Raw genomic sequence first — 25630 nt, forward strand, 5'->3', positions numbered from 1 at the left:
ATTTACTATGTGATGTCAAATGAAAGCTAGATGTAAGAACTTGACAAATGTTGAACTTTTCAAATCTTTGCCAAAAAATAAATATCCGAAGCTTCGTTCTTCCGCTTGCTCTGTTGAAGCCATGTTCGCTACAACTTACGTTTGTGAAAAATTATTTTCAACAACAAAGAAAATAGTAAAAACCAAATTTAGGATCACGACTGACAGACAAATACCTTCGTGATCAACTACGACTGGCAGTAAGTGACATAATTCCTGATTTTGAAACTCTGTCGCAGAGACATTCTGAAGACAGTTAATTTTAGGTTGTGATATTGTTCATTTCTTTCTTCGTTACACGTACTAAACATTAGTTTGTAGCCTTGTACTGTATAAAATTATATTTAAGTGCTTGACGTAAGGAAAATGAAAATCCGTTAATAATTCAGACAGTTGCTTCACTTCCCCTTCGGGTGTCCGCCTCCCTCCATAGGTGCTATGCACGTTGCAGGTTACACAGTGGCTCCGCGCACGATTACTTTTTCGCCACCGCTGCCATAAATTATCTGCTGTTTTATTTCGTACACGAAAATATTTCCTTTTGCTTTGTACGACTTTCTATACTTTTCATTCTCATAAAAGGGGTTACATCTATACGCAGTACATATTACCAAACCCTGGATTACAACACAGAGGAAGTGAAGCATGCAGCAAAGGAAAAAAAAAAAGTGATTTAATTGGTAAATAACAATCGAAAAGGGACAAGTTTCCCGGTTGAGGTTTTTTCCGGTGTTTTTCCTCAACCCATCATGAGCAAATGCTGGGTAACTATCGGTGCTGAAACCCGGATTCATTTCACCGGCATTATGACATTCACTTCAGGGGAGAGGATATTTTTTTGGTGAAAAATGAGTAAATTAAAAAAAAAATCTTTAAAATACTCTATGATATGTGTGGAATGCATAGCATAATATTTTGTGGGTATTTGTGTCCTCATCAGATGTTGAGACGCCATTTTTAAACTTCCTGCGTTATGGATTTTTAAATCACTCGCTCCCCTTTTATTGTTGTTTCCGATAAATTGAATTTTCAAAAATTTATTTTTTCTTTAAAATATTCTTTGATATATGTGCAATGTATTGCATTACATTTCATGTGTATTTGTGCCCTTATCGGGTGTTGAGACGTCATTTTTAAACTTCCTGTGCTATAGATTTTTAAATCACACGCCCCCTTTTATCGGTTTACGGTAACTTAACTTTTTTGCTACATTGCCAGACAAAAATGGATATAATTTCTGAACTATTAAAGATACATGCATGGAATTTAGAACGCACATTCTTTAGACTATTAGGAAACTTTTCTCTGTAACAGAAGTTTGTTAATTGATTTCATTTTAAAACTACGTCCGTTTGTTTGCAAGAAAGGAAATCAGAAACGTGTTATTAAATTTTAATTGTTTATTATACAAACGTAGGGACAAATATGAAAATTCTGTTACAGACAGTTTGTAGAACATGCTTTTGCAAGTACATTGCAAAAACCTGGAAGAATCTACCTTTAAAAACGGTTTAGGTATATCGGTTTTAGTAAAATCGTGCATTGGGTATATTTTTTTCAAATCTGGGCCCCCAAATAATTTTTTTTTTTTCAAAATATTTATTTTTGGTTGAGTTGCCACAGCTATGAGCTCTCTACATACAAAAAATCAATATTTTACACCAAACAGGAAAAAAGTTAAAAAAAAATAGTATCCTCTCCCCTTCATTCAGACGCCAAATAACCTGAGATGTTGATACAGCATCGTAAAATGACCCAAAAAAATCGTAATAGTAAGAAACTTGGATTAATCATTCCATAAGATATCAAGAAGTTTGAGCTACAATATTCTGCTCTGGTGTGGTATTAAACACAGTATAAACAACTTTCAATTGTTTTCGTAACATATGCAAACTTCTTTCTTCTTGAGTTCGTGTTTGTCTTGTTTCTCTTCGCTCTATTGTTTTGTTTCTCCTTCCCCGCCTCCCATGGCAACCCTCTCCACAGCCGCCGAGATAGAATAGACGACAGTCATTTGTCACAGTCGCGAGCAGCTTTCCTTGATGCAATATTTTCTTTTACAGTGTTACTAATCCCACTTGAACTTCATCACTTTTGTATCAAAGACATGTTTGTTGTGTTTTTATCATTACAATTGACCCATTTGTCTCTTGGACTGGAAACATTACTGCCCCACAAAGCATAGAGTCTGGCAGGAGATGCTAAAACTGGACTCCATGTATGCACTCCAATTTCTGGTGTCGCAAATGCAGACAATGAAAATAGAAAATCAGTATCATCGCACTCATAGTAGTTCGTTATAATATTATGTCTGACTATAATAATTTCCCCCGAACTACGAGAGAAATTTCTTTCATATTCAGTATCTACGAGTCAATTTATCAGGGAATGATGTACATGAAATATAATAATTTTAGTACTAGTATGTCTGTGTACAGCGATTTCTACTAAACTATTGGACGGATTTTGTTCATATTCAAGTACCTACGAGTCACTTTATCAGAGTTTAAGATTCTGGTCATTGCTGGACCACCGACGACGACTAACTGGTAGTAAACCTCTGTTGTTGTGTTCAAGTCAATTTTCACGGCAGCGGTCTGTCTGAATGACGTCATAATGAGCATGAAACGTATAGTTTATGAAGGCGGACATCTCTTTAAGATTGAAACGAATACTTTTGTGTGCAATCCAAAGAACGTAGGTGTTCTTTATTATTTTTGTACATATTAAATGAGTTGATGCATCCATATGAATGACAGCTCTAGAAAACAAACTATTAAGAATAAAGCTGTTGGCAACGTGAAAAAAGAACTGGCTTATTTTTATCTCTGTAAATCTTCTGTTGTAACGCTCAGATAATCTTTCCACTTTAATACATAAATGTTTACTTCTAATTTCTTGAAAATATGACCTTGAACTGACAATTTTTAACATGTACAAGTCACCAACTGATTCTGATTGAGGTTCTGGCTGATATGAGCCGCTCAGAGCAGAAGTGGTGTAAGTCAAAAATGGGTAATGAGCAGGGAAAGGATTTATATGTAAATACATATTTACTTATAAAGCTAATATAATTTATATTTTGCATTATCTTTATGTTTCACAATGTGTAGGGTTGAAAAATCCTACTTTTATTTTCCATATTTTTCCATATTTTAGAGTTTAGTACATATTTTCGTTAATTTCCATATATTTTCCATATTTCATATAAAACAGTCCATATTATATTAGGTTTAACAATAAAACAAAACAAAATTCCATTAACTTTTAAAAATACATTTCAACAATAGAGATTTAAACACATGTTCAGTAATCCCTTTAACATCAGAGTTATTTGAAAATTAGCAGTCCTATCAACAATGGGAAAGTAAGTTACAAAACTGTATTAATTTAATTTAAAATTTTTAACAGACTTCAGTTGTGCAGCTCAACAGTTAAATGCCAGTCAGAGTATACATAGGTTCAGTTTTGTAAATCATACTATAAAGACGGTAAATATGCCAAAAGTACGTCATTCAGTCAATTTAAAATCAAAACTAACAAGTTACATTTCAGAATTTAAAGAAGATGGTTTATCAACTGACAATAAAATATTATTTTGTAATTTGTGTCAGTGTGCAGTATCATCTACACAAAAGTTCCTGGTGCAACAACACATTACAACTAGTAAACATCAGGCCAACAAACAACTAAATTCCAAGCAGAGACAATTGTTTTTAACACAACCAACAACATCGAATGTAAGATCTGAGTTTAACATCGACCTGTGCCGTTCTCTCATCTCTGCTGATATTCCTCTCTACAAACTAAAGAATAAGGTCTTCAGGGAATTCCTTGAAAAATATACTCAACATACAATCCCGGATGAGTCAACACTTAGGAAGACGTATGCTCCATCCATCTACGATGAGACAATACAGAAGATAAGAGATGAAATTAAAGATAGTTCAATTTGGGTTTCCATTGATGAGACTCCCGACAAAGAAGGTAGACTTGTTGGTAATGTAGTTATCGGTTTGTTAAGTGAACAATATTCTGAACGAATTCTTTTACATTGTGATGTTCTAGAAAAGTGCAATAACAAAACTATAGTTAAACTGTTCAACGAAGCTATGGGTATCCTGTGGCCAAAGGGTATTATGTACGATAATGTGTTATTCTTTATTAGCGATGCTGCCCCTTATATGGTCAAAGCTGGACAAGCATTATCTGTTGTATATCCTAAATTGACTCATTTTACTTGTGTGGCGCATGCATTTCATCGTGTGGCAGAAGTGGTCAGAGACAATTTCCCTAAAGTAGATTTGTTGATTTCATCAGTGAAAAAAGTATTTCTCAAAGCTCCCAGTAGAGTTAACGTGTTGAAAGAAATGTACCCTGAAATTCCATTGCCACCAAAGCCAATTTTAACTAGATGGGGTACATGGCTAGAAGCAGTTGAATATTATGCCGAACATATAGACTCTATTAACAATGTTCTCCTTGCATTGGACTCTGAAGATGCAGTCTCAATTGATACTGCGAAAACAGTTACCTGTGACATAAGTGTGAAGAATGACTTAGCTCACATTCAGCATACATTTTCATGCATCATAAAAACGCTCAAAAGTCTCCAAAATAGGCACCTTTCACTATCTGAAAGTTTTGAAATTATAAATAGTACTGTGGAACAACTGAATCGTGGTAGAGGTAAAGTTGCAGATGCAGTAAGAGCTAAGGTGGACACTGTACTTTCAAAAAACCCTGGATATGAAGAACTACAAAAGGTTGTTGCTGTGATGAGTGGTGAATCAACAGTGAAGATTAACTTGGACTTATCCCCAGCAGACATTGTGAAATTTAATTATGTACCAGTTACTTCTTGTGACGTCGAACGCTCTTTTAGTCAGTATAAATCTATCCTCAGAGACAATAGAAGAAGATTCACTTTTCAGCACTTGAAAGAAATGTTTTTAACCTATTGTTATGGTAACAGACAATAAAAATTGTGTTTTGTTGAAACTACATTGGAAGATAAGGTACGTCCATTATATTTTTTGTTTAGTTTGATTAAAATGTACCAATATTTAACGTACATAGTCATTTTTTTATAATTTTAAGTCCATATTTAATTCCATATTTTGGTAAAAATCCATATTTAATTCCATATTTTGGTAAAAATAACTACATATATATTTACATATTTCATATATTTTTAGTCCATATAAATCCGTTCCCTGGTAATGAGTGTTAAAGCAAACGTTCTGTGAAATACAGTGCAAAGTAGCAATTAATATTCAGTTTATTTAATCTATTAGTAGTAAGTGAATATCAAAAAGGGCATATTAATTGCTACTTTGCGCTGTATTTTAGAGAATTTTTACTTTAAACCTCATTATCCAATTTTGACTTACAACACATTTGCTCTGACCTGCTCTATCTACATCTCACTTGATAGTGTCAGTGGAAGAACAATTATTGTTTCTACACATCTGAAATCTGATTAGTGTAATATGTAGCTAGTCGGCGATGTATGCAATGGAGGGGGGGGAAAGAACTGGCCACCCTACCTCATTATCTCCTGACAAAGTTGCCTCATAAGTGCTGCCATGTTGGGATCACTTGTGGGGTTTAGACAGTTGACTAAACAAGAAGTCTCCAACAGGACCTTAGAGTAGCATCGGTTCGAGTATCTCTGCAGCTGATCCCTGTTAGGATTGTTTTAGAAGTATTTTCCAATTGTAATATAAATGTTAGTTAATTTCATGGAAAACATTCCGAATAATCTGGCAAAAATATAGAGCCCTGTCGGTATAGAACGCCAAGGGACGTAGAGAAACGTTGATTTACCACATTGCGCTCGTTGTACGTATCTAAATTCAAGGGTGTTTGTCGGACGTTGTATGAGTGCAGTTCACCGCAGTCTGTTGAATAGTACCTAAAGAATTACACATTCGTACGTAATGTAGTGGAAGATTTTGTGTTTTTTCTAATTGTCTGAGAACACAAAAGTTATTTTTTCTTTAATTGCTCTCTATCCTGTGAAGATCTAACAATACAGGGTGATTCATGAGGATTTACCGTCACTCACGGAGCTTATTTCCGTAGACATTCTGAACAAAAACTGTCATATAAACATTTGTCCTAATCTCAATATTTTCAAAGTTACATTAATTTGAAGTTCTTAGTAAAATACTTTTTTTCTTCAGTTTTAATGGTAAAAAAAATATTACAAATAGAGAATGAACTTTTCAGAAGTGTCATTCCTTTAACTGGTTATTGTTCTGAAGCTAAAAATGTGTTGTGAATTGCTTTGTAAAAATTTTATTTTTCAATTTTTAACTAAAAATGACATCATTCTTACGTACTTACCACAAAAAATTGTTACAAATCATACGACTTTAGGAACTTGATTCTTTACAATTTAATTATGCATCCTCATTTACAGTCTTAAAGAATTTACAAAACTGGCGTGATTTGTAACAACTGTTGTGATAAATGCGTAAAAAAAATGTAATTTTGTAGTTAAAAATCGAAAAAAAATTATGTACGAAGCAACTATGGAATACACAATACATTTTTGACTTCAGAATATTACAGTCATATATAAATGATACTCGGGAGGATATTAAACGCACGATAAACATGGGAAATGCCTGTTATTATTCGGTTGAGAAGCTTTTGTCATCTAGTCTGCTGTCAAAAAATCTGAAAGTTAGAATTTATAAAACAGTTATATTACCGGTTGTTCTATATGGTTGTGAAACTTGGACTCTCACTTTGAGAGAGGAACATAGGTTAAGGGTGTTTGAGAATAAGGTGCTTAGGAAAATATTTGGGGCTAAGAGATATGAAGTTACAGGAGAATGGAGAAAGTTACACAACACAGAACTGCACGCATTGTATTCTTCACCTGACATAATTAGGAACATTAAATCCAGACGTTTGAGATGGGCAGGGCATGTAGCACGTATGGGCGAATCCAGAAAAGCATATACAATGTTAGTTGGGAGGCCGGAGGGAAAAAGACCTTTGGGGAGGCCGAGACGTAGATGGGAAGATAATATTAAAATGGATTTGAGGGAGCTGGGATATGATGGTAGAGACTGGATTAATCTTCTTCAGGATAGGGACCAATGGCGGGCTTATGTGAGGGCGGCAGTGAACCTCCGGGTTCCTTAAAAGTCAGTAAGTAAGTAAGTGAATATTACAGTAGATAATTAAAGAAATGATACGCCTGAATAGTTCATTCTTTATCTGTAATATTCTTTTACCCTTAAAACTAAAAAATAATGATTTTTACAAACAACTTCAAATTAGTGTAATTCTGAAAATATTGAGATTAGGACAAATGTTTTATATGAGCTTTTTTGCTCAGAATGTCTTCGGAAATAAGCTCCGTAATGTCAGTAAATCGTAGTGAATCACCCTGTATATATGATTTGAGGAGAGATGTCGACATGAGCTCATTTACAGTTCCTCTGTAACAGAACAAAATACGACACACTGGCAACGACAAATCTATGCTTGGTGCGTAAATCGAACACTTCTACGCAGCGTCAAAACTGCGCCTTAGCTGTTGTGAACTCCATGCCACCAGCAACTCTGGTACATAAATGCTTGAAACTTTTGTGTATTTTAAACTTTACGACGGTGAAGTATTAACATCCTGAATAACATGTCATTTCTTAAGAAACTCCACCCAAATATTGTTTGAATATAAACTCTGTTGCTATGGGCAACAGATAAGATTAGTTCTAAAGGATAATCTCTTATGTGGAGATCTAAATGACATTTTTATCTCTTTATCTTAGGTTTATTTTTGACACATTTATAGTTGACAATATGTTTACTTTTCTCACTGGAGTTGTGCCTTGAAGTGAATCAGATAATTAATTAGTTTAAATTTCTTTCCGCTAGCGCTCGTGCCAAAAGTACAGGCCCAGTTCTTGCTAGCTTATAAAAAACTGTTTCTAATCTAGTGTTTGTACCCATTAGCCTAAAGATAACATGGAATGCAAATTTGGTGTATCTCCACGTCACAAGGCAGTGTTACCACGTTTTTATTTTGCACTAGCCGTACCCGTGCGCTCCGCTGCACCCGTTAGAAATAAATATAAAGTAATTACTTACTTGCAAATGTCTTTTAAGGAACCCGAAGGTTCATTGCCGCCCTCCCATAAGCCCACCATCGGTCCCTATCCTGTGCAAGATTAATCTAGTCTCTATCATACCCCACCTCCCTCAAATCCATTTCAATATTATCCTCCAACTACGTCTCTATTTAATTAGGCTATATAATTAAAATAGGACATTTGATCCAGGGAACATTCGTGTTTGATAGAAGGATAAATCGTTTATTATATTACTTAATTTAAATTGAATTAAAAAATTAAAATGCGATCATTTTGATCCAGAGACCACTCATTTGGTCATAAAAATTAGTTTAGGAAATACAGGAAACGAATGTACAGAATAGCCTATCAAGTTTTCTGTGCATAAGAAGCTATTTTAATCTTACCTGTCCTCGATTCACTCAGAAGTTACTGTAATAACATTATAGCATTATGTCCATACAGAGAAACTACACTTTCCAATGGTGAATTAATAATTAATTATACAAATCGGTTAATTTAGCTTCCGATATTACTTCATAGAAACGCAGAAACATTATCTGCAGGCTATCTTTCATAGCTTTCGATTGTTGCTGTCCAAGGCCCCCTATGACGAAGTCATTTGTTTTTTAATTCATTACACGGCCTTAGATGGCAGTTATTTTAATTTTAAAACTCATTTATCTCATTAAATATCAGTCCTATCAAAATTTTTCAAGGAATAAAACTTATCGGAAATTATTTTTAAAGAAACTTTTGTTATGTAATATTTTTCATAAAAATCAATAATAAGCGAGATATCTCGATTTATTTAATTCAGGCCCCCTTTAACCCCCCTTTTAAATAATGTATTTTGAATGCCATATAGCCTAAAATCTAAGTTACAACGAATTTAATTTATATTCCAATTTTCATCGAAATCCGTTCAGCCATTATCGCGTGAAAAGGTAACAAACATACAGACAGACATACATACATACAAACAAAAATTTAAAAAAAGCGATTTTCGGTTTCAGGGTGGTTAATTATATATGTTAGGACCAATTATTTTTGAAAAATCGAAAATTACCAGAAAAAATTCGGCCACAGATTTATTATTAGCATAGATATATTGTTAAATACGCGCATGTGAAATCCAAAGAGTCCTTTACAAATATACATGTGTTCTGCCCATGGGCAGGACTTTCACTGCAAACCCAGCATTCTCGAATCTTTCTTATTTTCTGCCTTCCTCTTAGTCTCCGCATATGACCCACATTGTCGTCTATCATCTAATATCTTCTTCTACCCCGAACTCTTCTCCCGTTCACCATTCCTTCCAGTGCATCCTTCAGTAGGCAGTTTCTTCTCAGCCAGTGACCCAGCCAATTCCTTTTCCTCTTTCTGATCAGTTTCAGCATCATCCTTTCTTCACCCACCCTTTCCAACACAACTTCATTTCTTATTCTGTCTGTCCATTTCACACGCTCCATTCTTCTCCATATCCACATTTCAAATGCTTCTATTCGTTTCTCTTCACTTCGTCGTAATGTCCATGTTTCTGCCCCAATACAATGCCACACTCCACACAAAGTACTTCACTAGTCTCTTCCTTAGTTCTTTTTCCAGAGGTCCCCAGAAGATGCTCCTTTTTCTATTAAAAGCTTCCTTTGCCATTGCTATCCTACTTTTGACTTCCTGGCAGCACCTCATGTTACTGCTTTATAGTACACCCCAAGTATTTGAAGCTGTCCACTTGCTCTACTGCCTCATTTAGAATTCGCAAGACCACGAGATTAAGATTTAAACTAGAAATAATTCATTAGTAGGCCTACTACTAGTAAAAACAATGTAAGAACTGTCTGTTTCTTTTTATTAGGAATAAACGTGAAATGTGACAGAAAGATTCACCAAGGAGTATTATGCAGGTTTATTAACCCAATTTATGGCGAATTTTCGGGAAAAATGAACGTACTTCTGCGAAAAACGTTCATTTCTGTATACCTGTTTTCAAGACATCAACTACAACACCAGATAACTTATGTCAGATATACTTATATCATTAACAACTCATTGGTTTACGAATTAGGAGACATGCCATTGTTATTTTCATAAATTAGGATAATAAACTGTATAATGATGAAAATTAAATAAACGAATTATTTCATATTGAAATTCTTTGAAATCTTATATTCCGATATGGAAAGATTTCCGTACACTTTTTCACTATTTACGAAGACAGTCTTCATTGCTTGCCCTCTATCAGATGAAAACTAGGAATTTACTTACTTACTTACTTACTTATTGGCTTTTAAGGAACCCGGAGGTTCATTGCCGCCCTCACATAAGCCCGCCATTGGTCCCTATCCTGAGCAAGATTAATCCATTCTCTAACATCATATCCCACCTCCGTCAAATACATTTTAATATTATCCTCCCAGCTATGTCTCGGCCTCCCTAAAGGTATTTTTCCCTCCGACCTCCCAACTAACACTCTATATGCATTTCTGGATTCGCCCATACGTGCTACATGCCCTGCCCTTCTCAAACGTCTGGATTTAATGTTCCTAATTATGTCAGGTGAAGAATAAAATGCGTGCAGTTCTGTGTTGTGTAACTTTCTTCATTCTCCTGTAACTTCATCCCTCTTAGTTCCATATATTTCCCTAAGCACCTTATTCTCAAAGACACTTAATCTCTGTTCCTCTCTCAAAGTGAGAGTCCAAGTTTCACAACCATATAGAAGAACCGGTAATATAACTGTATTATAAATTCTAACTTTCAGATTTTTTGACAGCAGACTAGATGACAAAAGTTTCTCAACCGAATAATAACAGGCATTTCTCATATTTATTCTGTGTTTAGTTTCCTCTCGAGTATCATTTATATTTGTTACTGTTGCTCCAAGATATTTGAATTTTTCAACCTATTCGAAGGATAAATCTCCAATTTTTATAGTTCCATTTCGTACAATATTCTGGTCACGAGACATAATCATATACTTTGTCTTTTCGGAATTTACTTCCAAACCTATTGCTTTACTTGCTTCAAGTAGAATTTCCGTGTTCCCTAATTGTTTGTGGACTTTCTCCTAACATATTCACGTCATCCGCATAGACAAGAAGCTGATGTAACCCGTTCAATTCTAAACCCTCTGTGTTATCCTGAACCTTCCTAATGGCATATTCTAGAGGGAAGTTGAAAAGTAAAGGTGATAGTGCATCTCCTTGCTTTAGCCCGCAGTGAGTTGGAAAAGCTTTAGATAGAAACTGGTGTATACGGACTTTGCTGTAAGTTTCACTAAGACACATTTTAATTAATCGAACTAGTTTCTTGGGAATACCAAATTCAATAAGAATATTATATAAAACTTCTCTCTTAACCGAGTCATATGCCTTTTTGAAATCTATGAATAACTGGTGTACTGTACCCTTATACTCCCATTTTTTCTCCAATATCTGTCGAATACAATAAATATGATCAATAGTTGATCTATTACGCCTAAAACCACACTGATGAACCCCAATAATTTCATCTACATATGGAGTTAATCTTCTCAAAAGGATATTGGACAAAATTTTGTAGGACGTCAACAAAAGTGACATTCCTCGAAAGTTTCTACAGTTAGTCTTGTCCCCCTTCTTAAAAATGAGTATGATTATGGGGTCCTTCCATTGTTCTGGTACAATTTCCTTTTCCCAAATTGCAAGTACAAGTTAATAAATTTCGCTAGATAATACACTTCCACCCTAAAGTTTCCTTAGGGTACAAAATATACGCGAAATTGCTTCCTTTTTTTTACGAAATATTCACCGAAATTAAACCATTTTAATCACAGAAATCGCCATAAAATCACACCTCTAAGAATAAGTATTCTGAAACACTGTACATGTCTACAACAAGATATAATTCTCAAATAACTGAAAGTAAATATTCAGGCAGATACAGCCCGAAGAATTTACCTTAGGGTTGGTTTCGCTCTTCTTCGAAATCGTATCCATTTCACAAGCCGTGACCAAGAGTTCGTCTCCCGTGATCTTCTCCTGTCACAGTTATTTCCAGGCTCTTTCTGCATTTATGACACTATGAAAAACCGCTTTATCTCTCGCACTAACACACTCTCTCTTCATTCAGAATCCAACCAGAGCTCTTCTGCCTGTATCCGGTCACTATACATGGCGCTATCATTGCCTTCTGTACAAACACTGTACCTGTTATACTTACACATGCTGTCATCACGACACCACTCTCATTCGACCGACAAGATAAGATAAACGTCAAAGAATGTAACTAAAACCTACTCTGCTGTCGAGATTTATCTTCAGTGAGCTACTTAGTGAACTCACGGATCCATAACTAAAGGACTGGGGTTCCAAACTCGGCTACGTCCTGCGCGGTGTCTAACGAAAGCATTTCTACACGGATTTGCCTTTAAACTTTCAATCAAGCACGATCATAAATTGTAACCTCCACACCAAACCTCCTACATCCATATTAAGTATTAAATTACATAATTCTGATTGTCTTATACAGTGTAAATGTCCGATTATTAAAGAGTCCTCTGAAGTTAAGTATTTAGGCATAATTTTCGATACTCATTTAAAATGGAACCAACACATTAATTACCTTTGTAATAAATTACGTAAAATAATATATTATTTTGTGTTATTGAGGAATTACTTGTCAGTAAGTTTATTACGTACAATATATTTAACTTTATTTCAATCAGTAATTATGTATGGAATTATAGGATGGGGTAGCTCATTTAAATCCAATTTTAATCCACTTTATTTATTACAGAAGAAAATAATTAAAATATGTCTTCATAAACCTATTCATTTTCCATCTCAAAATTTGTTTTTAGACTTTAATGTACTTAACGAAAGACAAATTTATTATATTGTATTAATAAAATTCATACATGAAAATCGAAATAATTTTGAATTGTATTCTCATAGTTATGAAACAAAAGGTATGAATTCTTTAAGATTGTTTGAACCAAAATGCAACACTGCTACAGTATTTAATCATAGTAGTAATTTAGGCCCAAGAATATATAACAAATTTATATTTAAATATCCTAATCTTGTCAATTCTAATAGTTCTAGTATTAAATTAAAAAAATTATGTATGGATTTTATAAAAATTGAAAAATTGTAAATTTAAATTTATATACTATAATTGCATAGTAGACATGAGACAAATTGTATTGTATAATTATTAATTTCAATTCAGGAATCCGCCCCTGAGCACGAGTTCTACTCTTTCAGGGGCGAGCTAAAGTTTTTCTGTTTATATTATATTTTATGTTAAAATTATTAGCAAAAAATAAATAAATAAGTAAATAAATAAATAAATAAATATGCTTCATTATCCCATGTAAATATCATTCTACCATTGCTCCATTACATCCGTACTGTCATCTTTATTTTTCCTTTAAAATATTCTTTGCTATATGAAAAATACATTTCATTCATTCATTTAGTGTTCTGCCCAGGACGGGTACTTCACTGCAAACCCAGCTTTCTCCAGTCTTTCCTATTTTCAGTTTGTCTCCTCATATGATCCATATATCTTAATGTCGTCTATCATCTGATATCTTCTTCTGCCCTGAACACTTCTCCCGTTCACAATTCCTTCCAGTACATCCTTCAGTAGGCAGTTTCTTCTCAGCCAGTGACCCAATCAATTCCTTTTCCTCTTCCTGATCAGTTTCAGCATCATTCTTTCTTCACCCACTCTTTCCAACACAGCTTCATTTCTTATTCTGTCTGTTCACATCACATGTTCCATTCTTCTTAATACATTTCAAATGCTTCTATTCGCTTCTCTCCACTTCGTCGTAATAATAATAATAATAATAATAATAATAATAATAATAACAACAACAACAATAATAATACTGTACGCATTGTATTCTTCACCTGACATAATTAGGAACATTAAATCCAGACGTTTGAGATGGGTAGGGCATGTAGCACGTATGGGCGAATTCAGAAAAGCATATAGAGTGTTAGTTGGGAGACCGGAGGGAAAGAAGACCTTCAGGGAGGCCGAGACGTAGATGGGACGATAATATTAAAATGGATTTGAGGGAGGTGGGATATGATGATAGGCATATGCAGAACTCATCACAAATGCTAACCACACCCACAGAGACATCAACACAGACATGGAAATACTGCACGTCCAACCAAAAAGCCAGAAACTCAACACACTAGAACAATATGAAATATACAGACACACGAAAACACACCCCAACGAAATTCTCAACACACAACTCAACTTCAAAACACACACACTCTTTGACTCTACACTATACCACAGGAACACACCCTCACAGGAAACAGAACAAGTGGCGCCAAGACCAACAACGACCAGTTCTGAAGATGACCCATAAATAGGTCGAAGCATGTAAACGAGGTACGTTGAAATTTAACACAAGAAAGTCTTATCATACATATTGCGAAGTGATACAGTGTTGAAAGTTGTGTAATCAAGATGTATAAAATGTCATAATAAGAGTTTTTCTTTGAATACCTCGGCCCCTCTAATTGCTGTATCATCATCATACGACAGGAATCAGGAAGGCCTACTTGATAGGCACAGATATAGGCTCTGTATCTATTGATCATGGAGCAAGCAGACTTGCAGCCTCTCTACGGCGTCTGGCATCGTGACAATTTATTGATCAGGCCCCGAGCGGTGCACCAGCCTTTGTTGCACATGTTTGCATTTCATTACTTAAATTATAGGGAATCCTGCTTCCCTCCAACCTGCAGCGAGAGACAGAGCTTAATGGGCGATGTAAGGGCCCACACAACTCACACGTGCTACCAGAGAGTACTGCAGCGTCCACGAGGGATCAGAATTCTACCTGCCCATCATCACTTACTTACTTATGGCTTTTAAGGAACCCGGAGGTTCATTGCCGCCCTCACATAAGCCCGCCATTGGTCCCTATCCTGAGGAAGATTAATCCAGTCTCTACCATCATATCCCACCTCCCTCAAATATATTTCAATATTATCTTCCCATCTACGTCTCGGTCTCCCTAAAGGTCTTTTTCCCTCCGGCCTCCCAACTAACACTCTATATTCATTTCTGGATTCGCCCATATGTGCCACATGTCCTGCCCATCTCAAACGTCTGGATATAATGTTCCTAATTATGTCAGGTGAAGAATACAATGCGTGCAGTTCTGTGTTGTGTAACTTTCTCCATTCTCCTGTAACTTCATCCCTCTTAGCTCCAAATATTTTCCTAAGAACCTTATTCTCAAACACCCTTAATCTCTGTTCCTCTCTCAAAGTGAGAGTCCAAGTTTCACAACCATAAAGAACAACCGGTAATATAACTGTTTCATAAATTCTAACTTTAAGATTTTTTGACAGCAGACTGGATGATAAACGTTTGTCAACCGAATAATAACAGCCATTTCCCATATTTATTCTGTGTTTAATTTCCTCCCGAGTGTCATTTATATTTGTTACTGTTGCTCCAAGATATTTGAACTTCTCCACCTCTTCAAAAGATAAATTTCCAATTTTTATATTTCCATTTCGTACAATATTCTCGTCACGAAACATAATCATATACTTTGTCTTTTCGGGATTTACTTCCAACCCTATCTCTTTACTTGCTTCCAGTAAAATTTCCGTGTTTTCCCTAATCGTTTGTGGATTTTCTCCTAACATATTCACGTCATCCGCACAGACTAGCAGCTGATGTAACCCCTTCAATTCCAAACCCTCTCTGTTATCCTGGACTTTCCTAATGGCGTACTCTAGAGCGAAGTTAAAAAGTAAAGGTGATAGTGCATCTCCTTGCTTTAGCCTACAGTGAATTGGAAACGCATCTGACAGAAACTGACCTATACGGACTCTTCTGTACGTTTCACTAAGACACATTTTAATTAATCGAACTAGTTTCTTGGGAATACCAAATTCAATAAGAATATCATATAAAACTTCTCTCTTAACCGAGTCATATGCCTTTTTGAAATCTATGAATAACTGATGTACTGTACCCTTATACTCCCATTTTTTTCTCCATTATCTGTCGAATACAAAATATTTGGTCAATAATTGATCTATTACGCCTAAAACCACACTGATGATCCCCAATAATTTCATCTACATATGGAGTTAATCTTCTCAAAAGAATATTGGACAAAATTTGCTCATGATCACTACCATGAGTAATTTCTATGCCAATTGTAGAAATCCACGCGCGGTAGGTCCGTCTATTGGTATGGACAACATAGCAAAAACAAGGAGAAGAAATATACATCCTTTCTTTTTGAAAATGGAAGTAGGTATCTGCAGGTAATGAAACCAAGGTCGTCAGGAACGGCTTTCGTGATAATGGAACATTATTTCCATACTGAAAGAAAAATACACGTTTTAATACTGATTTGAACCTTGTATGTAGGCTGTACATCAAGAGCGGGAAGAGGATACAATGTGACAGAGTGAATAAATAAAGAAACCTAACGTGCAGACGACTGGATAAATCAAAGAGTAAACCGATAAAAAATTCAAGAATGAATGAATGAAAAATTAAAGAGAAAATGATTAAATGTATATTATAAATTTAAGGATGATTAAATAAATTGCTGAATAAGTTGAAGAGTAAATAATTACTTGGAATGATTAATAAATAAATAGAACAGTGAATAAATACAGCTAGTGAAAGAAAGTGTGTGTGTATATATATATATATATATATATATATATATATGTATATATATATGAAATAGTGAATAAATATAAGAAAGATCGAATAAAAATACGAAAGAGGGAATATTATATGAAAGAGTGAATGAATGTATAAAATAGGAAATAAAAGAGTTAATAATTAGTATATTAAATTGTGAATAAATAAAAGGGTGAATATATGAAAGGTCGTATGGAATTATGATAAAGTCAATGAATATATGAAACAGTGAATACATAAAAGTGATAAATATATGAAAGGGTGAGTAACAAACTGGAGTCAATAAATATATTAGGGAGTGAATAAATAAATGAAAGAGTGGACAAATATACGAAAGAGGGAATATGTAAAAAACTGAATAAATTAAAGAGTGAATAAATGTATGAAAGAGAGAATAAATGGAAGAAAGATTGAATAAATACATGAAAGGGTGAATAAATATAATAAAGAGCGATTATATGAAATACTAAATAAATTAAAGAGTCAATAATTATATGAAACAGTGAATAAATATATACAAAATTGTATAAATGCATGAAGAAGAGTATAAATAAAAGAGAGAATAAATTTAAGAAAGAATTAATAAATATATGAAAGAATGAATAAATTAAAGTGCGAATAAATATATAAAAAGTAAGAAAATGTACGAAAGAGTGAATAAATATAAGAAAGAATTAATAAATATATAAAACAGTGAATGAATACATGAAAGAAGGAATATATGTAACCTTGAATAAATTAAAGTGCGAATAAATGTATCAAAAAGTGAGAAAATGTATGAAACAATGAATAAATATAACAAAGAATTAATAAATACACAAAACAGTGAATAAATACACGAAAGAAGGAATATATGAAAGCGTGAATAAATTAAAGTGCGAATAAATGTATCAAAAAGTGAGAAAATGTATGAAACAGTGAATAAATACATGAAAGAAGAAATATATGAAAGCGTGAATAAATTTAAGTTTTAATAAATACATTTAGAAAGTGAGAAAATGTAGACTATGAAAGAGTCAATAAATATAAGAAAGAGGAAATATATGAAATAGTAAATAAATCTATCAAAACGTGAGTAAATATATGAAAGGTGGAATAAATATGCGAAAGATTGAATGAATACGAGAAAGAGTGAATAAATGTATGAAAAAGAGAAAAAAATGCATGAAACAGTGAATAAATGTATGAAACACTAAATAAATGTATCAATAAGTGAATAAAAGTATGAAAGAGACAATAAATGTAATAAAGCTGAATAAATACTTTTAATTATGAATAAATATATCAAATAATGAATAAACTTATCAAAGAGTAAATAAACATACGAAGTGAAAAGTCAATCTCAGATTGAACTAAATTATTCTTGAAGGCTGAAAAGAAGTGTAGGAAGTCCCGTTTCACGTGTTTTCTTTAAGATCCTGAATTTCATCCCACGACTGTCAGTTTCGTCACCTCCTTTTCTGTATAAGCGATGTTTCGAACCCGTGGCTTTTCGGAACTCTGAATTCCTGGACCCAAGGTCAGCGAAATGCGCTGCTCTCTTGTTACGCCACACAGCGACGACCATGATGCCCCGGGGCAGAGATAAAACACTACTGAATTTCTTCGCAATGGGATAAGTCTGTCTTGGAATTCTCCCGCCTGCTTTTTATGCAAAGGCTTGTTTGCAGACTGGAAGGTCTCTTCAGATATATTTCCTCACTAAATAAATCCAGGCCCTCGGGCCCCATATGCAAATCATATCCCTGTGTGCCTTCATGTCTTTCAATTCGGGTCTTTGTTTGTCTCGTCGATGTTCTTTTTTTATATTCTATTACTTTAATGTATACTTTCATAGTAAACTTAATTTGTAAATAGAAGGTCCAGTGGCTAATAAAGCTATTCAATTCCCAAGGCCGTGATGCAAGAGTATTGCAAACATGAGGTCATATGTTTGGCGTTTTTCTGCCACTTGTCTATTGCTTCCATTTTAATGAATTGGAGGTGTGGCAAAGACGGGAATTCCCGGTCCGGGAAAACACTATCCCCTTCATAATTAACTCTAATCAGATCTGAATTTTGTTCCCAAACTATAATTGCATCTATTAATACTACTGTATTATATCCGTGATTCTGCATAATCAGAAGGAAATCTATTGTTATTATTATTATTTACTTACTTACTGGCTTTTAAGGAACCCGGAGGTTCATTGCCGCCCTCACATAAGCCCGCCATTGGTCTCTATCCTGAGCAAGATTAATCCATTCTCTATCATCATATCCCACCTCCCTCAAATCCATTTTAATATCCTCCCATCTACGTCTCGGCCTCCCTAAAGGTCTTTTTCCCTCCGGTCTCCCAACTAACACTCTATATGCATTTCTGGATTCGTCCATACGTGCTACATGCCCTGCCCATCTCAAACGTCTAGATTTAATGTTCCTAATTATGTCAGGTGAAGAATACAATGCGTGCAGTTCTGTGTTGTGTAACTTTCTTCATTCTCCTGTAACTTCATCCCTCTTAGCCCCAAATATTTTCCTAAGTAACTTATTCTCAAACACCCTTAACCTTTGTTCCTCTCTCAAAGTGAGAGTCCAAGTTTCACAACCATACAGAACAACCGGTAATATAACTGTTTTATAAATTCTAACTTTCAGATTTTTTGACAGCAGACTGGATGATAAAAGCTTCTCAACCGAATAATAACAGGCATTTCCCATATTTATTCTGTGTTTAATTTCCTCCCGAGTGTCATTTATATTTGTTACTGTCGCTCTGCTATTATTATCATTATTATTATTATTATTATTATTATTATTATTATTATTATTATCACTTATTATTGAGTTGGCCTCCAGATATGGAGGGTAGCTGCGAATTTATTGAATAAGCAATATCGAACAGCCGATAAGGTGGTGGTCCTCCAACTTGGGGGTTGGGCGAAGGGCAAACAACCCATTAACGTAAAAAACAGCTTGTTACGAAACCTCAAAATAAGCCTCGGAATGGGACTGATTCTCTGGCACGACCACAGCAAAGAAATAAGGTTATGAGATTTGATACTTGGAATATTTGAGGGAGGTGAGATATGATGGTAGACACTGGATTAATCTTGCTCAGGATAGGGACCGATAACGGGTTTATGTGAGGGCGGCAATGAACCTCAGGGTTGTTTAAAAGCCTTAAGTAAGTAAGTAAGTAAGTAAGTAAGTAAGTAAGTAATTAATTAAGTATTATTATTATTATTATTATTATTATTATTATTATTATTATTATTATTATTATTATTATTGCCTGTAGTAATGTCACAAGAAGTCTGAGATTTGCCGATAAATCCACGACCGAAGCGAGTGGATTTATTTGGGAAATCTCAGACCTCGAGTGACATTTATTAGGACTATTTCGTGAATAAAATAAAAATGTAAATAATATATGCCTAAAATTCCCTCACAAAATGTTAATAATTGTATAATGTATTTATGAATACTTAACATATTCAGACATTGTGAAGTTGAAATAAATGAATAACGATTGCTGCAATAAACAAATTGAATGCCATTCAGTAATACCAATTGAGAAAAGCGAAATACAGGTTTAACAATGTTAATTACATGTACTGCGCTTTTCTCTTGTTATTATAACAGAAATACGTTCTCATTATCTGCTGAAATCATAATTTAATTTAAACATTTTATGGTATAATTACAAATAACCTGATTAATACATTAATTAAATGAACAATTGTTATGAAGGAGTGTCATTTTCTTTAGATACAATGGACATGGAATTAGAAGATGAAGATGTAGATGTGGAAGTAGGATTTCGCACTTTATTTAGTACAATGGATTCATGCTCATCGGTTTACGTAGAAACAGTTGGCGACACTGACTAAACAAAAGAAGGACCATGCGATAAATTGATAGTGATAAATCGAGCTGCAGAAATTATCGCGATGTATGACTGTGATTGGTTGGAATTCAAAATTTCATCACACTTCATTGGCCGAAAATGGAGTGACGTCTTATAAACGAAATAGTAGGCCTAAATATAATTAATATTATTATTATTATTATTATTATTATTATTATCATTATTATTATTATTGCTTCTACTAACATCATTATTACTAATTTTATTATTATTTATCATTATTATTTTGAAATTGATTCTTTTACGACGCTATATCAACTGCTATTGTTAACAAGCATCTGAATGAAATGAAAGTGATAATGCCACGAAACGAGTCTAAAGTCCAGCGCCGGAAGTTACCCAGCATTTGTTATTAATGGACTGAGGGAAAACCCTGGGAAAACCTGAAACAGGTAACTTGTCCCAACCAGGATTTATAAGAGGGTCTGCTCGTTTCAAGGGCAGACGTAGGAACCGTTACTCCACAGCGGTGGTATCTGTCATTATTAATACTACCGTTATTATTATTATTATTATTATTATTATTATTATTACTATCATCACTTACTTACTTACTGACTGGCTTTTAAGGAACCCGGAGGTTCATTGCCGCCCTCACATAAGCCCGCCATCGGTCCCTATCCTGAGCAAGATTAATCCAGTCTCTATCATCATATCCCACCTCCCTCAATAGTAATATACGTTACAAGAGCGGTATGACGTTTTCATGTTCGAGGAAAAGATTGAAAAAGCGAAACGTAGTTGAGCTTTTTTAATTTCCGAGAACATGAAAACAAACATACCGCTCGTGCATCGTACATTATTTTGTGCGAAGATCGTTTATTACATACCTGAAAGACGAATTTCTGATTAGTTGCAATGAAATCTCCATCTTGGTTTCTGTTTAATGACAGCAACTTCGGAAAACCAAAATATCTTTCTTCAACATTGTTGCTATAAAATGTTTTCTGTGTTTACTATACTCCAGCAGGCCGTGATATACGTCTGTCTTTTTTTTTCCTCAGTCTATAAATGCGAACTTCAAACAAACGGTAAGGTTATGTAATGATTTATTTTTAATTTTAATATTTTAACAATATTATTTATATAACATATTGCAGTAATAACATCGGCATCTGGAATCTTGCTGATTTTTTCACGGCTTCCTTAATGTTACTTGTATCAGGAATGCAATAAGTTTCGTGGAGTAGTAGACTTTACTTAATTTTTGCAAATATTTAAAAACAGTAATTAACATTGCAATTAAGGTGAAATTGCAGAGGTAAGTTTCCAATTTATAATTATTACTATGTTAAACGTCTCTAAAAATAATATGTTGAAAGCCTAAAGCAGTAAAATGAATGTCGCGCTTAAGCGGTAAGAAGAGGGAAATTGTTGTGTGTGTTACGTTGGGAATACTGAATGTGGTATTTCACACTTACCGCGTATTGGTTCTGTGCGGAAAACAAGCAAATACGCACGATCTCGCACAAAACCATTTTAATATTATCCTCCCATCTACGTCTCGGCCTCCCTAAGGATATTTTTTCCTCCGGCCTCCCAACTAACACTGTATACGTGCTACATGCCCTGTCCATCTCAAACGTCTGGATTTAATGTTCCTAATTATGGCAGGTGAAGAATACAATGCGTGCAGTTCTGTGTTGTGTAACTTTCTCCATTCTCCTGTAACTTCATCCCTCTTAGCCCCAAATATTTTCCCAAGTACATTATTTTCAAACACCCTTAATCTCCGTTCCTCTCTCAAAGTGTGAGTCCAAGTTTCACAACCATAAAGAACAACCGGTAATATAACTGTTTTATAAATTCTAACTTTCAGATTTTTTGACAGCAGACTAGATGATAAAAGCTTCTCAACCGAATAATAACAGACATTTCCCATATTTATTCTGCGTTTAATTTCCTCCCGAGTGGCATTTATATTTGTTACTGTTGCTCCCAGGTATTTGAATTTTTCCACGTCTTCGAAGGATAAATTTCCAATTTTTATATTTCCATTTCGTACAATATTCTGGTCACGAGACATAATCATAGACTTTGTCTTTTCGGGATTTGCTTCCAACCTTATCGCTTTACTTGCTTCAAGTAGAATTTCATTATTGCAATCATTATCATTATTATTATTATTATTATTATTATTATTATCATTATTGTTATTGTTATAAGTGAACCATTATTGAAAACGATAATCACAACTTAATGTATATAATATTAAATTATCTGTCGTAGCATAATATAACTTTAGAACAATCTTGTGTCTTTCGATTAGAGTATATTGTGATATAAGGGTGGTAAGTGCATTATTAACAGAATTTTTTTTTTTTTGCCATTTTGTGTTATATTTTTATTACGTAGAAAATCGACTTTGTTTCTAGAAAAAATTGCAACATCGCATTGTAGTAAATACATGAGCATTTGCCAACGCATGAAAACACGGCTTTGCTGTAGCAACTGAGGGCGGTTATACAGTCAATGTTACCATCAGATCTATCTTGCAAGGTGACTGCCTTTACGTCTCGCGGTAGTCAGGCATAGGTTGAAGCACGCGTCTGGCAACAACGTTGCCAAACATCCATTACTTCAAGAGATTCACTAATAAAATAATAAGGTATAGTCCGACCATCGGATCTGTGCCCCTGTAAGATATGCGAACTGAACCTTAATTTTTTTTCAGCCTCGGCAATTCATTTCTCCCCCTGTATTCCTATTTCTCTCTTTTCTATCCCTCTCTCTTTCTCTCCCCCACTACTCATAATTTTGAGCCTTCTTGCGGGACAGTTTATTTGCACTTGCAGTCCAGTGTTGTCAACTCAACATGAATACTGTAGCACGGAGTGGTGAAAGAAATATTATTAAGCAAGTAATAGCATTTTGCATAAGTCAATCAGCGTCATCAGACCTACTTAAATTAAATTATGAATAAGTAATAATTAACCTTACAGTATTATAAGCAATATTCCAGAGACATGATACTGTTTGACGGAAGTTTGGCAACATCCCTATTCAGCAAGGTCGTGGTCTGCTGTTTGACCTAGTGGGAGAGAAACGGGTGGAATGGGGTGAGTAGAGGCGTTGACTTTTCCAAGAACGACGACAGCGCTGAAGGGGCACAGATCCGATGGTCCGACAATACCAAAATACTTTAAAACCATAAATGTAACAGAAACATCTTGCAAAATTATGGCGTTTGTAAAACGTGTATTTCAAAATATATTTAAATGAAATCAAAATTTATCTTATAAATTAATAATTTCTGGAAAATCTAAGAGCAAAGGAACAAAATGACAGTGGACTTTATCATAGTATGCTTATTTATAACAACATAGGGATAATGATCTTATGTATGTCTCTCAACAATACGATCTTACTGTGAAGCAAAGTATAGCAACAAAGTAAGAATAACGATCATATATCTATCAACAATACGATCATATTGCGAAACAGAGTATAACAGAGTAGACATAACGATCTTATGTATGTCTCTCAACAATACGATCTTACTGCAAAGTAAAGTATAGCAACAAAGTAAGAATAACGACCATATCTCTAGCAACAATACGATCATATTGGGAGAGTATAACAACAGATTACGGATAACGATCTTATGTGTGTCTCTCAACAATACGATGTTACTGCAAAGTAAAGTATAGCAACAAAGTAAGAATAACGACCATATCTCTAGCAACAATACGATCATATTGGGAAACAGAGTATAACAACAGATTACGGATAACGATCTTATGTATGTCTTTCAACAATACGATCTTACTGCAAAGTCAAGTATAGCAACAAAGTAAGAATAACGACCATATCTCTAGCAACAATACGATCATATTGGGAAACAGAGTATAACAACATATGTCTCTGAACAATATGATCGTACTTGGAAGCAGAGTACAGTATTAGCATGCCCCACATCTCTCAACAGCGATCATGAAGTGCGTCTGTCACACTGCGGAAGTAGTTGGCAAGCTCACCTCTCGTTGCTATGGCGACGCGGCCGCTGCTTCCCTCGCTGTCCCGCGATCCGCACTGACTCTCACTCCACGTGCTAGCCTTGAGGCCGGCCGGCGCACACGTGAGCCATCTGGTGGCGATTGGCCGCCCGCGCTATTGTTGGGCCTGTGTCATGTAGTGACGCGCGGAACAAAAGAGCCGCGGATCGTGGCTCGACACTTGCGGGCAAGTATCCTCCGATCATATCGACTTCAACTGCCATTATCATTCAACCATTGCTCCATGACCAATATATCTATCTTCTCATAGACTGTAAGAGCTGGCTAACTGGGTGAATAAGCGATTTACTGAGTGCTGCATTAACTGATTGAAGAATTAAAAAAAAAAAAAAAAAAAATCATATCTCGAAAACTAGGCCCTTTCGGGATGTATTTATTTCAAATGCAACGCATGAGGCAACAATCGTGAAAATCAATTTTCACTTCGTGAGCCATTCTTGATAGTGAGTGACTAACAGAATGACTGAATATTAATTTACTGATTCACCAACTGATTGATTGGGCTACTGTTTGATCGATCGATACTATCTCAGTGACTAGGTGACTGATGGCTAGGTGAATATGTGAATGACTGAGATACTAGTTTATTGACTGGAAATTGACTTAGTTATTGACTGGCTGGCTGACTAACCAAAAGACAAACTGAAGAACTGTGTACTGACTGATTGGTTCATCCATCCATCAATCCATCAACCCTTCCATCCATCCATCCATCCATCCATCCATCCATTCAACTATTCCGGTCTCCTATCCTCCATGTATCACAGGTTTCCCAGTTCCCATCTTGAAGATGTTATTATAACCTCATAGCCGCAATCATACATAATATATTTAAATAAGAACTAACACTACATGTATGTAATTAATATCAT

General features: G+C 34.7%; 1 protein-coding gene across 8 annotated transcripts in view; it reads right to left on the reverse strand.

The window, feature by feature from the left end:
* The window catches only part of LOC138700916 (uncharacterized), a 644305-nt gene that overhangs the window by 181192 nt on the left and 437483 nt on the right, over positions 1 to 25630 (reverse strand). Inside the window, exon 1 of one of the 8 annotated variants that reach the window (XM_069827341.1) lies at positions 24720 to 24830. The exons of 6 other annotated variants lie outside the window; for them this stretch is intronic. Coding sequence is in view for 1 of the 2 variants with exons in the window: in XM_069827337.1 (XP_069683438.1) it covers positions 12074 to 12186 (113 nt within the window). In the remaining variant the exon portion in view is untranslated. Of the gene's footprint in view, positions 1 to 12073; positions 12303 to 24719; positions 24831 to 25630 lie in introns of those variants that run through there. One more of the 8 variants, XM_069827337.1, reaches the window with a different exon arrangement.

This window comes from Periplaneta americana, chromosome 6 (genome assembly GCF_040183065.1).
Source record: "Periplaneta americana isolate PAMFEO1 chromosome 6, P.americana_PAMFEO1_priV1, whole genome shotgun sequence".
Taxonomy (NCBI): domain Eukaryota; kingdom Metazoa; phylum Arthropoda; class Insecta; order Blattodea; family Blattidae; genus Periplaneta; species Periplaneta americana.